Here is a 16,297-nt window from a genome sequence, read left to right on the forward strand (position 1 = left end):
GGTATCTCTATTTGCAACTTTTTGAGAAAGCGCCATACCGCCTTCCACAGTGGTTGCACCATTTTACACTCCCACCAACAGTGAATAAGGTTTCCAGTTTCTCCACAACCTCGCCAGCATTTGTTGCTTGCTGTTCTGTTAAATTTTGCTATTCTGACTGGGGTGAGATGATACAGTTGTTTTAATTTGCATCTCTCTTAGAGCTAGGGATTTTGGACATTTCTTCACGTGCTTGTTAGCCCTCTGAATGTCTTCTTCGATGAAGTGTCTGTTCATATCCTCTGCCCATTTTTCTATTGGATTATTTACCTTTATCTTGTTGTGGTGCTCAAGTATTTTATAAATTCTGGATATAGGTCCCTTATCTGATATGTCATTATCAAACACTTTTTCCCAGTCTGTGGCTTCCCTTTTTACCCTGTTGGAGAAGTTTTTGGATGTGCATAGGGATTTGATTCTTAGAAGATCCCATTCACCTTTTTATCTTCTCCTGGTTGTTAAACAATGATTCTTTAGATAAGCATAAGAAAGAAAATACAAAATATAAAGTGAAATTTCATCAAAATGAAAAATTTATGTACTTTAAAGGACACTACCAAGGAAATCAGACAACGTGATGGCATGTAACAACAATAGCAGCTGACACAGAAGAATGTCAAGAAACAGTATATGATCAAGAGACAATGGTGATAAAGGAGGAAATGCAGGCTGCTCTGAAGGAATTTTCAAAAAAACAAAGCCCCAGGAATTGATGGAATACCAATTGATGTATTTCAGCAAACAGATGCTGCCCTACATGTGTTCACCAAGTTGTGCCAAGAAATCTGGAGGACAATTACTTGGCCAACTGACTGGAAGAAATCCATATTTATTGTCATTCCAAAAAAGGTGACCCGACGGAGTATGGAAATTATCTAATAACATCATTAATATCAAACAATAGCAAAATCCTGCTGAAGATTATCTAGAAAAAACTTGAACAGTACATTGACAGAGAACTACCAGAAGTATAAGTTGGGTTTAGAAGAGGTTGTGGCACTAAGGACATTATTGCCAATGTCATATATATCTTGGCAGAAGGCAGAGTGTATCAGAAGAATGCCTATCTGTGTTTCCTTGACTATGTAAAGGCATTTGACTGTGTGAATCACAATAAATTGTGACTAACCTTGAGGGAAATGGGAATCTCAGAACACTTGGTCATACTTATATGAAACCTATGCTTGGACCAAGAAGCAGTCCTCAGAACAGAGCAAGGAAGCACTGCATTGTTCAAAATCAGGAAAAAAGTGTGTCAGGGATGCATCCTGTCCCCATACCTTTTCAATCTGTATGCAGAACAGATCATTTGGGAAGCGAACCTTTATGAGGAGGAGTGTGGCATCAAGATTGGAGGAAGACTCATTTACAACTCATTTACAATGCATGATATTCAGATGACACAACCTTGTTTGCTGAGACTCAAGAAGATCTGAAACACTTGCTGCAAAAGGTCAAGAACTATAGTCTTCAATAAGGATTGAAGCTCATCGTCAAGAAGACAAAGATTCTCACCACTGTGCCAATTGACAGCACCATAATAGATGGAGAAGAAATTGAGGTTGTTAGCAATTACAGCTTGCTCAGATCCACAATCAATACTCTTAACACCAGCAGTCAGGAAATCAAAAGATAAATTGCTTTGGGAAAATCTGCTGTCATGTACCTATCCAGAGTGCTAAAGAGTTAATGATGTCAGTCTAGATAAAAAAGTGCCCCTAATCCAGGCCATGGTCTTCTCAATTACTTGATTTTTTTAAAGGTTTTTTTTTTTCATTTTAATGAAAGTTCATAGAGACTTTAGATTTCCATTCATTCATTGTTGCACATTTTTCTCCCTGACTATCCCTCCCTCCTGTTAATTTTTCTCTTCGAAAAGTAAAAAAAACAAACACAAAACCCAACAAAAACTTCTGTTATTATACAATTCCCTCTCCCCCACCCCACCCCCTGAGTCCACTCCTGCATGCAGCTCTCATTCTGGACTCTTGTTATGAACATAATACCTAACCATATATTCCTTTCAAACAGTTCTCTCCCTGATCTGTTTCAATGCAGTATACATTTTTATCCCCTTTTCTTAGATTCCCCCCAACCCCGATGTCAGTCCTGCTTTACAACAGTGGCATTATGCAGGATTTGTCCCTTTGTGACTGAGATATTTCACTCAGCATAATGTCCTCCAGGGTCACCCGTTTTTATTTCATGAGTTCCTTGTTTTTCAATGCAGTGTAGTAGTCGCTCGTGTGAATATACCACAGCTTCTCTATCCATTCGTTTGTTGATGGCCACTTGGGTTGTTTCCACCTCTTTACTATTGTGAACAAAGCCGTGATAAACATGGGATAAACATGGGTGTGCTTGGGTGGCAGTTATGGTTATATTTAGAGTATATTCTCATTAGTGGAATTGCTGGGTTCAAATGGTATTTCTATTTCCAACTTTTTGAGAAAGCACCACACTGCCTTCCACAGTGGTTACACCATTTTACAATCCCACCAACAATGAATAAGGGTTCCAATTTCTCCACAACCTCGCCAGCATTTCTTATTTGCTGTTCTGTTAAATTTTGCTCTCTTACTGGGGTGAAATGATATTTCATAGTTGTTTTGATTTGCCTTTCTCTCAGAGCTAGAGATTTTGAACATTTCTTCATGTGTTTGTTCACCATCTGAGTGTCCTCTTTGGTGAAGTGTCTGTTCATATCCTGTGCCCCTTTTTCAGTTGCGTTGTTTACCTTTATCTTGTTGTGGTGCTCGAATATTCTATGAATTCGAGATATGTCCCTCCTTATCAGACATGTCATTACCAAGTAATTTTTCCCCGTCTTAGGCTTCCCTTTTTACCCTGTTTGAGAAAGTTTTGGATGTTGCATAGGGATTTGATTCTTAGAAGGTCCCATTCATCTATTTTATTCTCTCCTGGTGTTAGGTTTTTCAGGATCCTTGGAAGACTGTTTATGTTGTGGATTAGGACTTCTTGAGTTCTTCCAAGCTTTTCTCTAATGAAGTTTATAGCTCTTGGATTTAGGCCTAGGTCCTTGATCCACTTTGAGTTGGTTTTTGTGTATGGAGTTGAGGTATGGATCTTGCTTGAGTTTTCTGCAGATAGTTTTCCAATTTTGCCAGCACTATTTGTTAAAAAGGTTGTCATTTCCCCATTTAACTGTCTCCTTGTCAAAAATCAGTTGACCATAGGTAGATGGGCTGATTTCTGGATTCTAAATTCTATTCCATTGATCTATGTGTCTCTTGTTGTACCAGTACTACACTGTCTTGACTACTAGGGCAGTGTAGTAAGATTTGAAATCCCATAGTGAGATGCCTCCTACCTTGTTTCTCTTTTTAAGGAGTGCTTTTCTTATCCTGAGCCTCTTTCCATTCCAAATGAAATTGGAGGTTGCCTTTTCCATATCATTGAAGAACGGAATTGGTATTTGTATTGGGATTGCATTGAACGTATAAATTGCCTTTGGTAAAATTGTCGTTTTCACAATATTGAGTCTTCCTATCCATGAGCATGGGATATTCTTCCACTTCTCCAGGTCTCTTTGATTCTTGTAATAATGTTTTGTAATTTACTTTTAATAGATCCTTTGTTCTTCTGATTAGGTTTACTCCTAAGTATTTAATCTTGTGATTAGCTATTGTGAAGGGTATTGTTTTTCTCAGCTCCAGTTCTGTATTCTCTTCATCACTGTAGAGAAATCCAATTGATTTTTGTATGTTGATCTTGTATCCTGCCACTTTTCGGAATTGGTCAACTATGTCCAGTAGTTTTCTTTCTGAGTTTTTAGGGTTTTCTAAGTATGCCACCATATCATCTGCATATAGAGATAATTTTACCTCCTCTTTGCCAATTTGCCAATTTGGATACCTCTTATTTCCTTGTCTTGCCTTATTGCTATCGCTAAGACTTCCAATACAGTATTGAACAGGAGAGGTGATAGTGGGCTTCCTTGCCTAGATCCTGTTCTCAAAGGGAATGCCTTTAGTCTCTCTCCATTGAGAACAAATAATTACTTGTTATGTTTCAGAGAGTTGGACAATGACTAAGGATAACAGAAGAATAGATGCCTTTGAATTGTGGTGCTGGAGAAGAGTCTTGAACATACCATGGACTGCCAAGAAGACAGATTGGTCTGTCTTGGAGAGGGTGAAACCAAGTATCTCGTTGAAGGCTAATATTTTGAAGCTCAGCCTTACTTACTTTGGGCACATGGCCAGAAGAGATAGGTCTTTAGAGAAGGACATCATGTTTGGAAGGGTGGATGGACAGGGCAGGAGAGGAAGACCTCAGATGAGATGGATTGATACAGTGACTGCAGCAATGGGGGTTGGTGTGTCAGAATTAGTGAGACTGGCTCAGGACAGGGAAGGGTTAAGAGCTGCTGTACATAGGGTCACTAAACATTGAAGGTGACTCAATGGCACATAAAAACAAAAACGTACTATAACAGGTTTGGAAGCAGGAGTGACATCCACTTCCTAAACAACATGCTTCTGAAAAGTCTATGAACTTTGATATATGTTGATAGTTGTAGAGAGGCTTCAGGCCTTTTGTTCATGAGGTCACTATGAGTCAAGCTCGACTCGAAGGCAATCAATAACAACAACAACAACAACATATCTATTAAGGAACTTATAACTGGAATAAAGAATGTTTACAACTCAGGAAGCAGAAGAAATAATTATAGATATTATAATTGTCCATTATAAAAGGGCAATGGCTTTCTGCAAGGATACACAAATGATTACAAAGCACAGAAAAAGTACTTAACACCATTAGTCATTGTTGTATCTTTCAATAAAGCTGTTAATTTGAAAAGTTTTTTTGTTAGATTGCACAGCAGAGTTTTCTGGGACTCACTGTTCATTCATTTTTATGCATTGATCTCCCTTCTCCCTACCCTCAGGCCAGGATAGTTAATGGGGATGCAGAAAGAAGTCACAGAAATCCAGACAATGAAGGTAGTGGCTATGATGGCATGGTTTGGGGAGAGCTTTCTGGTGTTTAAACTTATGAGTTTTCAAGCCATTTTCTAGGTCATCATTTCATTTAATTTGTGCATCAATACATCCATTAGATAGAGAAATGGAAGTGGGAATGAGGGTATTGTGACCTTCTTTGCTTGGGTGTTTCTAAAAACTGAGTAGTGTAAAAGGGCAATGTCTTGTCCAGTGTAACATAACTAGTTACTTGTGGAGCGTACTTCCCCTCTATGTACTGGGCCTGAACAGAAGGTACCCTTCTCAGTTCTTGACGTGGGACAGGGCAGGCCCTGGGACTCACCGAATACACAGAGGAGCAGAATGCTTGTCTTCTCTGTGAATTTCTGGAAGAACATCTTACATCTGAAAGGCAGAGAACAATGGTCAAGGAGAGGCAGGACTTTGCATAGACTAGTAATTTCTGCTTCTACCTCTACTCCTTTCTAACTTTGAGAGAGAGGGCCCTTTCTGACAAGGGAGACCACAACGCTGACAGTCTGCTATGGCTGTCTTGTATCCCAGAAGAAAGCTAGCTCATACTCCATCCTGGTAGCCCACCTGAAATTAACTCAGTGTTCACCCTTCTCTCTCCGTCTGTGTGCTATTTGTTCATTTCTCTTCTTTTCTACCTGGTGAACTACTCTTTCAGGACTAAGCTCAGATGCTCCTTCCTCCTAGCACTCTAAGCTAGGCTCTGGGATTTTTTTCATCTATGATTTTACCACCCAGTTGGGGAGCTTCTGAGTCAGCGTAAATTCATAGCTAGATCCAGAGTAGATATTCAGGAAACAGTTAAAATTTAGACTTTAAAGGCATGAATGAGGGGGACAACTCTGTAGGAACTCAGATTTACCTGGGTTGGAAGGAGCATGAGGAAGGATGGGAGGGACATTGTGGGCAGAAAGAACAGCATGTGCAAAAAGTGTGGAGGTGGCAATGGGAGTGGTGTATCCGATGGTCCCACCATAGGAACCAGAGTGAATCAATGCAAAGACAGGAGAGAAGAGTGAGACAAAGTTACAGGGAGCAGCAGGGTAAAGAGCGAGAGACAAATTGGAAGTCCAGTGAGTTCTACGGTGAGGGAACCTTATGAAAGGAAAATAAACAAAAGAAAATGCAAACTCACTGCTGTCAAGTTGATTTCCTACTCATAGTGATGAAAGCCAAGAGGAGGTCTAAATCAATGAGGGAGTTGTCATGATTACCAGCTACCTACTCTCAGGCCCTATCACCCCCCTTTACCTACCGCTTCTTACCTGCAGGTGTTGAACAGGACTCCATAGGCCCGGGTCCTCAGAAAGCAGGCCATGCAGGTGAACCACGCTGCAGAAGAGACAGGAGAACAATGTACAGCTGCCCTATCCTCATCCCCATACAAGAACTCACTACATGTCCTGGGTTTAGGAGAAGAAACTAGAGCTAGAAAACCATTCCTATGGTGTCAGAAACCTTGAAAATAGGCTCTTCTACCCATTGCATTAGCCTCCAGAGAGGGAATGTTCTCTAGCTACCCTAACTATGGACACATCTATAGTCTTGCAAATCATCAACAGCTGTGGGACTGATATAAGAGAACACTTCCACAGTGTGAGAGATGGCAGTTAGAGGAACTGTGAGGATACTGTGAGACACAGTGGTGGAGAGAGGGTGAAGAGATTGGCACTGCTTTGAAGAGACTGTGGCAAGGTGTAACCCGAGGAATCCTGGAGATGGAGCCATAGTTAAAAGTTTTGCTTGATGAATGATTGAAGGAAAAGCTGACTTGTAAGTTCTCTGAGAGAGAGTTTACTGGATGACTGGGGAAACTAGAGGCTTCTTGTACTTGTGCTGCTGAAGTGAATCTGTGGGGATAATTCCCCTTTATGAAGTGGGTCGAAGTCAGACTTGGCCACCACCACATTGTATCTTCTTTCACAATCCCTACCTTGCTAGTTGATCCCAGTGTAGACCTGCTTATGAGTTAAGTGCAAGTATAGAATGAGCAGGTGAATAGTGTTTGTAGTTAGCAGTAAATAGATAACTAATAATGATTCAGGAGCATAAAAACTTGGGCCATGCTAATATCCATTCCCACAGATATCTGGAACTTCTCAAGGGTGAAGTTCTTGCCTGGTTCATCTATGGATGCCTAGACAAGCATGAAGCCAGACAAAGATAGGCTTGTTTCAAGGTAGGCCAGATGAAAGTTGTTTGTTAGAAGAATTGATAGAGGGGTAAAAGGGAGATTGAATGAATGGATGAATGAGGTGTGGGTGAATTGGAGAATGGAGGAGGGATGGAAAATGAAAGGATGGATGGATGATGGATAAAGGAAAAGTTGGGCTGATTGACTGGATGGGTGTGCATATTAACAAGTAAAGTAATGAGTGAACTGATGGATGAACTAATGGGATGCGTGGACATCACAACAAAGGACAGATGGTTGGATAAATGAGTAAATGGAAAAGTAAGTGGACGAGTGGGTGAATGAGCAAGGACGTAGAAGTAATGATGAGTTGTATCCAACCATTCCCATGCCTTTATCTTTGTGCTCTCTCAGTGGTGAGACTGGAGGCAGAGTAAGGAGGGCTGGCATTAACTCCTTGTTAACTCCTTGTTAACCAACCCATCTTCCTCCTACTTCCTCCTTCTCATTAACCACCAAAGAATTTCACAAAGGAAATAACATCCCTGATAGAGACACTCTCAGAGCTCAACTCTCTCTTTCCCCCTCACATGGACCATACCCCCTTAGGTAAGCCTGGACCCTCCCCCCAGATCCACACTGATAGCCAAGGTGGCCCTTCAGCATGTACATACACATAAATCCCAGCATGCACTGACTCAGGCCTGGGGCACTTATGTGCGCAGGCAACAGGAGGGTGTCAGGATCTGTGGAGAGAAGAGGGACTTCCATGTCACTGCAAGCTGCAGGGACAAGGTGTACTTGCAGTGACAAGGTGTAGGCAGAAGATTGGGGAGCAGCCCAGAGCTTAGTGCAAGTATCCCTTCCCCTTAACTGGGTGACCCCAAGTTGCCTATTTGAATGTCTGAGCCTCAGTCCCCCAGCTGCCCGTGAAGACTCCAGGAACCTGTCCCACACTGCTCACTTGTGTTTGGCAAGGAGTTCTCTGTCATCCTGCTGATGTTCCGGTTTCTTTGATTGACTCTGAGGATAACAAGATTCACACATTTTACGAGTTACAGGGAACGTCAAGTAGGGGAGGCAGTAAATGGACCAGTATTCCCACATTCAGAGAGACTGAACTGCAGAGTGATTTGTCCAAGACCATTCATTAGTCAGTGGATGATCATAACCAAAGACAGACTCAGATCTGGTTGACCAGGTCTCTTGAAGAAAGAGATTGACTCAGTTTGTCATCCTAAAGCCACCACTTCCTCTTGCTGGCACAAGTCTGATTTTGTTGCCTCATCCTCTCCCACTTCATGAAAATATAGATGATTCTGATTAGCCTGAACTTAACTGTAGTATTCTCAAGTATGGAACTTGGGTGGGAAATTTTTCTCATTGCTAAACAGAGATGCATGAGAAGCAATGACCACTATCTCTTCCCCCTGTGTCGTCTGTGTTTCTATGTGACCCTTAGAACCACCACGAGTGGAGGATCAATGCAAAGATGACAGGAAACTGAGTCTTGGACGGCAGTGCAGAATCATATGATTCATATATTCTGGAGTCACCACACCTTGGGATCCCTTGGTATGGGAATAACTATACTCCTTAAAGCAATCATCTCCTAATATTTTTTATTATACCCTCAATGTGTATGTTTATTAATTAAAAAATTATATATATATATGCTCCATTATAATACTATTTACCTTTCCTAAATATATGCCTCTTGGCTTGAAGGGTTGTGATTTTTAAAAATTATTATTATACCACTTTATTTAACAAATTCAAAACATTGTTTTCCAAAACAGATTCTTCCAATTTTCCTCAATCCCCCACCCATCAAATTGTACAACCCCAGGGGAGCTCTGGTGGCCTAATAGCAAGAAGCTGCACTGCAATCCCAGAGATGCATGGTTCGAATCCACCAGATGCTCTGCTGGGAAAGGAGGGACAATCTCCTCCTGTACCAGTCAGATCTGATCTGACAGTACACAGACACACATACACAAAATAATAATAAAAAAAAGAAAAAAATTGTACAACCCCATGATTAATTCCCCCCTCCCCCGCACATCCTCATCCCTCTGCTTCCCCCCTCCCACCTTCCCTTGGATTCTTATCGTCATTCTACAATAATGATTTTCTACAATATTTGTTCTTGTGGAACTGAGTTAGTTCACTCAGCATAATGATCTCCAGTCCCTAAGATGTGTGTTTTTAAAAGAGAACGAGATAGAGTAATACACATTGAAGATTCTTCACCCCAATGTGCTGTTCTGTGTACTCTCCGGAAGACACAAACGTAGGCATCATTTGAGTTAGAATTTCTTGAAACCAGACACATGGAAACAGCCACTGCTCATCCCTTTGACTTGTGATTATGAATGCTTTGAGGCCAGGGAGGATAGTCCACGGTGCCATGCTGTGCTTCCAGTGCCCTCGGCACCTTCTGGCACCTAGTAGATACTTAACAAGCATGTTAGGAGGACAACCATTCTGCTGTTTGTTTAGTTGGCAGAATTTGAGACAGTTATTGTCAAGGCTCTGGGACCTCAGTGTCCGCATCTGTGAAATGCAGTTCACAGTGACAGCTCCCCTCTGAAGAGAGCACTGAGTGGCTGCACTTCGTTGAGGACTTCAAAGGGCTGGGCCAAGGGAGGGGCTGCTGTCCTCACCTCCTGGACCTCGCAGTGTGGTCCAGGTTTTCGAATGTGGCATCTGGATTCCTTGGGCTCCTTGAGAACCGTGGCATCCCTTTCCCTCTCTAGGCCTGAGGCTTCTCTGATGCAGGTTAGTTTTCTCAAGGAGATGGTGAGGAGGAAGTGGCTATTGCCACTGATGCTTCCTCTGATGCTTCTTTGAAAGGTTCATGTGAGATTCTCAGCACTATGACCTCACAGAGCAGGTGGGTGGGGGCCCCAGGCTGGACTCCAGTCTGGCCCCAGAACCTTTGGAAGCCCTGTTAGAGGATGCCATTGTGACAATTTTTGTTTTTTATTTAAATGGACTTTTTTTAAACCTTTGAAAAATTTTGATAAAACACAAACTATTTATGGCAAACTTTTGCCATAGGAACAGGACAGTACATTCATAACCATCACAACTATCTAGTTCCAGAAGGTTTTCATCATGTTGAAAGGAAACCTATGTCCATTAAACAGGCAGGTGCTCACTATATCCCCTTGCTCAGTGTCTGTTCAGTTGTCATGGAATTAATTTAGACTCAGGTTGATCCCGTGAGCCTCAGAATAGAACTATGCTCTGGAGGGTTTTCAAGTGCTGATTTTCCAGACATAGACCATCCCAGCCCTTCCTCTTGAGTCACCTGTGTATAGAATTGAACCACCAATCTTTAGCAGAGATCACGTTAATTCTACCACTCAGGATTCCATTAGTCATTAGGGAAACTGGTTTGCAGCGAACTGCTAATCTCAAAGAAGTTCTGGTGGCATAATCTGTAGGGTGTTGTACTACTAACCAGAAGACCTTGCATTGCTGCTGGTTCAAATCCACTAAGTGTTCTTTGGGAGAAAGATGGACAGGCTCCTCCCATTATGATTTACAGCAGCCAAGAAATTAAAGGACGTCTTGCATTGTGAAAGTCTGCTGTCAGAGAACTCTTCGGAGTACTGAAGAGCAATGATGTCAGTCTGGATACTAAGGTGTGCCTGATCCAGGCCATGGCCTTTGCAATCACTTGCTATGCATCATAGAGCTAGACAATGACTAGGGATGGTAGAAGGAGAATTGATGCCTTTGAGCTGTGGTGCTGGAGAAGAGTATTAAATATAACATGGACTGCTAGGAGAATAAACAGGTTGATCTTAAAGAGGGTGAAACCAGGCTGCTCTTTTGTCTGACATACTTTGGACAGGTTGCAAGGAGAAACCAGTCCTTGGAGAGGGACGTCATGCTTGGGAGGGTGGAGGGACAGTTCAGAAGAGGAAGATCCTCCGTGAGATGGATTGATTCAGTGCCTGGGGTAATGGGAGGTGTGTCAGAGACAATAAGATTGGCACAGGATAGAGCAGGATTTAGGACTGTTGTACATAGGGTCGCTATGAGTCTCAGGCAACTTGACGGCACATAACAACAACAAATCTGATGGAGGGTCGGACTGACTTGATGGTACTACTTTGATTTGAGTTAAATTGCTAACCTGAATGTGGGTGATTTAAACCAACTTGGCAGAAGGAAAGCATGGTGAACTATTTTAATAAAGATTGTTGTTGTTGTTGTTGTTGTTGTTATGTGCCGTCGAGTCGCCTGCGACTCATAGCGACCCTATGTACAACAGCCCTAAACTCCGCTCTGTCCTGTGCCAATTGCACTGTCTCTGACACTCCCATCCCAATTATCCCAGTCACTGAATCAATCCACCTCATAGAGGGCCTTCCTCTCCTGCGCCGTCCCTCCACCCTCCCAAGCATGATGTCCCTCTCTAAGGACCGGTCTCTCCTCACAACATGTCCAAAGTACTTTAGACGGAGCCTCAGAATCCTTGCCTCCAAGGAGCCACCCGGTTTAACCCTTTCCAGGACAAATCTGTTTGTTTTCCTAGCAGTCCATGGTATTCTCAATACTCTTCTCCAGCACCACAGCTCAAAGGCATCAATTCTCCTTCTATCCTCCTTGGTCATTGTCTTAACTCTCTGATGCATAACAGGTGATTGCAAAGATCATGGCCTGTATCAGATGTACCTTAGTCTCCAAAGAGACACCATTGCTCTTCAGCACTTTGGAGAGGTCCCTAACAGCAGACTTTCCCCATTGCAATGCGCCTTTTAATTTCCTGGCTGCTGGTGCCAAGACTGTTGACTATGGAGCCAAGCAAACTAAAGCTGTGTACAATCTCAATCTCTTCACCATCCATCCTGATGCTGCCAATTGGTCCAGTGGTGAGAATCTTTGTCTTCTTGACATTGAGCCTCAATCCATATTGTAGGCTGCAGTCCTTGACACTCTGCAGCAGGCGCTTCAGGTCCTCTTCAGTTTCAGCAAGCAGGGTTGTGTCATCTGCATAACGCAGATTGTTGATAAATCGTCCACCAATCTTGACCCCACATTTCTCCTCATAGAGCCCAGCCTCCTGGATAATCTGTTCTGCATATAGGTTGAAAAGGTATGGAGATAGGATGCATCCCTGGCGTACGCCCTTCCCAATTTTGAACCATGCAGTGTTCCCTTGCTCTGTTCTGACGACTGCCTCCTGGTCCAAGTATAAGTTTCGCATTAGAACAATCAGGTGTTTACAACCTAAAAAGTTCTAGAACAATTTTACTTGTGGGGTCACCATCATGAGCCAAAATTAACTCAGCAACATTGGCTGTTCTTTGAAGATTGTATGTGTACTTTGTAACGCCCATTTTACAAACGCTAGATTGCATAAAACAGAATCATGCTCATATGCTGCTGGTTTTTTGTTTATGTTTTCCCCCCTTTGTGTGTGCCATCAAATTGGATCCTACTGGCACAGGAGAAGATTGCCCCTCCTTCTCTAGTGGAGCATCTGGTGGATTCAAACTGCATGTTTTTGGGGCTGCAATGCAGTTTCTTGCCACTAGGCCACCAGTGCTCCCTAACATGTTGCTGTTTTAATAAAGACTTATTCTTTTAACAGACAGAAAAGAAAAGCACAGAGTGGAAATGTTAAGTTTTTTTCTAACAGAAAAGCCTTGCTTAGCTATTTGGATTGTGACACTAATACAAAGTCACTTTTTTCCCCTAATGGTGATCGTTCAATTGTTCAAATATGTCCAAAGGCAAAAGAATAGTTCCCCCAAAGAGACCCAGGGAGCCCTGGCGGTGCATCCATAGAAAGTTGATGTTGACCCAACGGCTGAGCTTCTCTGGAGGCGTAGGCCACGGGGATGTGCTCAGTTAATGCAAAGGCCGCCCCTTTCTGGTGGTTTGAATGCACCAGTGGCTCAAAGATGGTCAATTTCTTCCTGTTAACGATTTACAGACGTGGAAACCCAATGATGGATCAGCTATGAGTCAGAACCAACTTGATAGCAATGAGTTTTAGTTTTATTTTGTTTTTAAACTGAGATACATGCACTAATTCCTGCAACACGTGGATATGTTGAGCTACATAGCAAACAACAACTGGTGGCCAGCTGGGTAAGGAATTGTATTGCCAACTCAAAGGCATGTAGCTGCTCTGGATAGAAGTAATTGTTGGAACACAACAAGGAGAAACTGCATGGCATAAATAAAAAAAGATTTGTGTCTTTTGCCATACTTATTCACACTGTATGTTGAGCAAACAAACCAAGAATCTGGGCTTTTTGAATAGTCCGTTACAAATATATATGAATAATACTGAATTAGGATTAGAAAAAGACTCGTCAACAACCTGCAATGTACAAATGGCACAGCCTTGCTTAATGAAAGTGAAGAGGACTTGACGTACTTACTGACGATGACCGAAGATTATAAATTGCATGTCGATTATACCTCAACATAAAAATTTTCACAACCTGTTCAATAAGCAATGTCATGACTAAAAGAGAAAATATTGACATTGTTAATGATTTCAACATTACTTGGTTCTACAATCAACGTCCATGGACTCAATCGTCAGAAAAGAAAATTATTTTGGCACTGGGCAGATCTGCTGCACATATTTGTCTCTAAAGTGTGAAAAAGCAAAGATGCCATTTTGAAGATTAAGGTGTAGCTGTGCCAAGTTAAGCACTTTGGAACTGGTTTAAACCCTTTCAATTGTGGTCAACAAAGAGAAACCAGAGCAAACCAGAATTTTCAAAATTTGGGTGAAGTGGAACCATAATCAGAACAGGAAAAATCATGGGTCAAAGCCCTGGAATGGAAGAGGCATGGGGAGGTTTTAAGGAGCCTCTATGGAAGACCAGGTTATCAGTATTTAGGAGTCCAATGTGGGAGCCAAGACTGTGGAAGGAACACACACTCAAAGTGGAGCACTTGGCCACCATCTTTGAGTGGGGAACGGAGGCTTCCAACTCTGTTGGTTAAGAGATTGGTTACTATCCAATAACCGCATTTGATGAGAGGTTAAATCTAGCAGGTTGTCAAGACATACTTTTAACCATCCTGCTGAATCCGGTTTACTCATATTTTACAAATTAGAGTCTGTTTGATTTTACTTCATCAGCCATGACTGAGCTTGGTAATTACTGCTTCTAAATCTTGGTATTTTCAGAGGCTTCATATGCATGCAAAATAAGGTGAATGAATAAATAAGATTAAAAAGAATTGATACATTTGAGCTGTGGTGTTGGCGAAGGCCATTGACTACGCCACGGTCAGCCGGAAGAGCACACCAATCTGTCTTGGAGGAAGTACAGTCAAAATGCTCGGAGGAAGCCCTCTACCAGGAAGGGTTGACATAGGCTGTGACAGCAGCTTAAACACAGCACAGACTGTGAGGCTGGTGCAGAACCTAGCACCATTTTCTTCTGTTGTACACAGGATTACTGTGAGCTGGAACAGACTCAATGACACATAAAAACAACATGTTCCAGGCATTGAATTCAAGGATGAACACAGCCAACTCTCCTCCCTGGGGATGGAGAAAAGTGATTGGCGGCGTGTCTGGCATAGAACAAATGGTGTTTGCTTTTACTGTAGGAGGTTGCAGAGCTCTGGGGACCAGACAGTGGAATCTCCCTGCTGTGCTGGTAACTTAGAGGAAGAGGAAGTGATCATGCCAGCAGCAAACACTATGAGCGGCTTTGATCAATATTTACATCTCTCTTCACCGAATCTGCTTCTCGCATCAGTTACAGTAAGAAGGCAGGAGAATCTGGTCTTTTGTATCAGTGACAAACTGAGGCTGAAAGTACGATGGGAAGGATGCTTAGATGACCTCTCTCATTCTTTTTGGCTGTAGACTAGGGATTAGTAGAGCCTGACCAGGAGGCAGGGCTGGTCCAGGTGAGTTTTGATGGTGTCTATGAGCACCAAGGGGTGCCCAGCAGAAGGCCAAGTCTGGTGGTGTGGCATCAATGGGAGCAGCAGAGAGTTCTGGAATGAGAGAAGGACCTGGACCCTTGCAGCCAGGCCAATCATGCCTGGAATGGAGGAATCATCCTCTCAGCTATCATCTCTATTGCGTATTTGTAAGTTGTTTTTAGGTGCTGTCAAGTCGAGTACAACTCATAGCAACCCTATGAACAAAAGATCTGAACCCCGCTCTATCCAGTGCCATCCTCACACTTCCTGACACACAAGACCCATTATAGGAGTCACTATGTCAATCCATCTGGTCGAGGGTCTTCCTCTCCTTCCCTGACCCTCCCCCCTTCCTAGCATCATGTCCTTCTCTAAAGAATCTCCATTGCAGCAACATGCCCAAAGTATGTGAGGCAAAGTCTTATCATTTTTGCCTCCAAAGAGCACTCTGGCTGCACCCTCTCCAAGACATATCAGTTCTTTGGGCAGTCCATGGGATGTTCAGTGCTCTTTTCCAACACTACATCAACTCTTCTTCTGTCAATCTTATTAATTGTCCAGCTCTCAGATACATAGCAAATGATAGGAAAGACCATGCCCTTAATCAGACACATCTTAGTTCTCAAGTTGACATCATCAAAACAACCTACCCTCCAGAATCCAACTGCTTCATGTAAGAGACTCCAAAACTGGAGTGATATATGTAAAAACGCAAACACATACACACATGAAACAGTACACGATACACACACTGAACACCGTTCACACAGACTCACAAATGCATTCAGTGAATTAAGTCCACGAATGCATTATTCCTAGTTGTTATCAAGTTGCTTCTGACTCATGGCCAACCATGATGCCATTTACTAGTGATTGGTCTTTCTGGAAGATTTGCCCAAAGCAAGTGACCTGAGGTCTCACCAGGTTCTTTTTTTTAAAAAAAAATTAATTGTAATGAAAGTTTACAGAGACTTTGGATTTCCATTCATTCATTGTTGCACTTGTCTCCCTGCCCACCCCTCTCCCCCAATTCACTCTTCTCTTTGAAAAGTAAAAGAAAAATTCTTGCATTGTTATACAGTCCTTTCCCCCAAGTCCACTCCACTATGCAGCCTTCATTCTGGACTCCTGTCATGACACAAATACCTAGTCATATATCCCTCTTAAACAGTTCTCTCCCTCATCTGTTTCAATGTAGTATACATGATTTATCCCT

The 16,297-nt window shown here is 42.4% G+C and overlaps 1 protein-coding gene across 1 annotated transcript in view; it reads right to left on the minus strand.

Annotated features, from left to right (window-relative positions):
* Window positions 1-16,297, minus strand: part of SUN5 (Sad1 and UNC84 domain containing 5) — a 32,150-nt gene that overhangs the window by 12,540 nt on the left and 3,313 nt on the right. Inside the window, exons 2-4 of the mRNA XM_006881690.1 lie at window positions 7,830-7,901; window positions 6,287-6,353; window positions 5,332-5,393 (exon numbers count right to left, since the gene is read on the minus strand). Coding sequence (XP_006881752.1) covers window positions 5,332-5,393; window positions 6,287-6,353; window positions 7,830-7,901 — 201 coding nt within the window. The remainder of the gene's footprint in view (window positions 1-5,331; window positions 5,394-6,286; window positions 6,354-7,829; window positions 7,902-16,297) is intronic.

The sequence above is a fragment of the Elephantulus edwardii genome, unplaced genomic scaffold (genome assembly GCF_000299155.1).
Source record: "Elephantulus edwardii isolate Elephantulus edwardi_28Jun2011 unplaced genomic scaffold, EleEdw1.0 scaffold00015, whole genome shotgun sequence".
In the NCBI taxonomy this organism is placed as follows: Eukaryota; Metazoa; Chordata; class Mammalia; order Macroscelidea; family Macroscelididae; genus Elephantulus; species Elephantulus edwardii.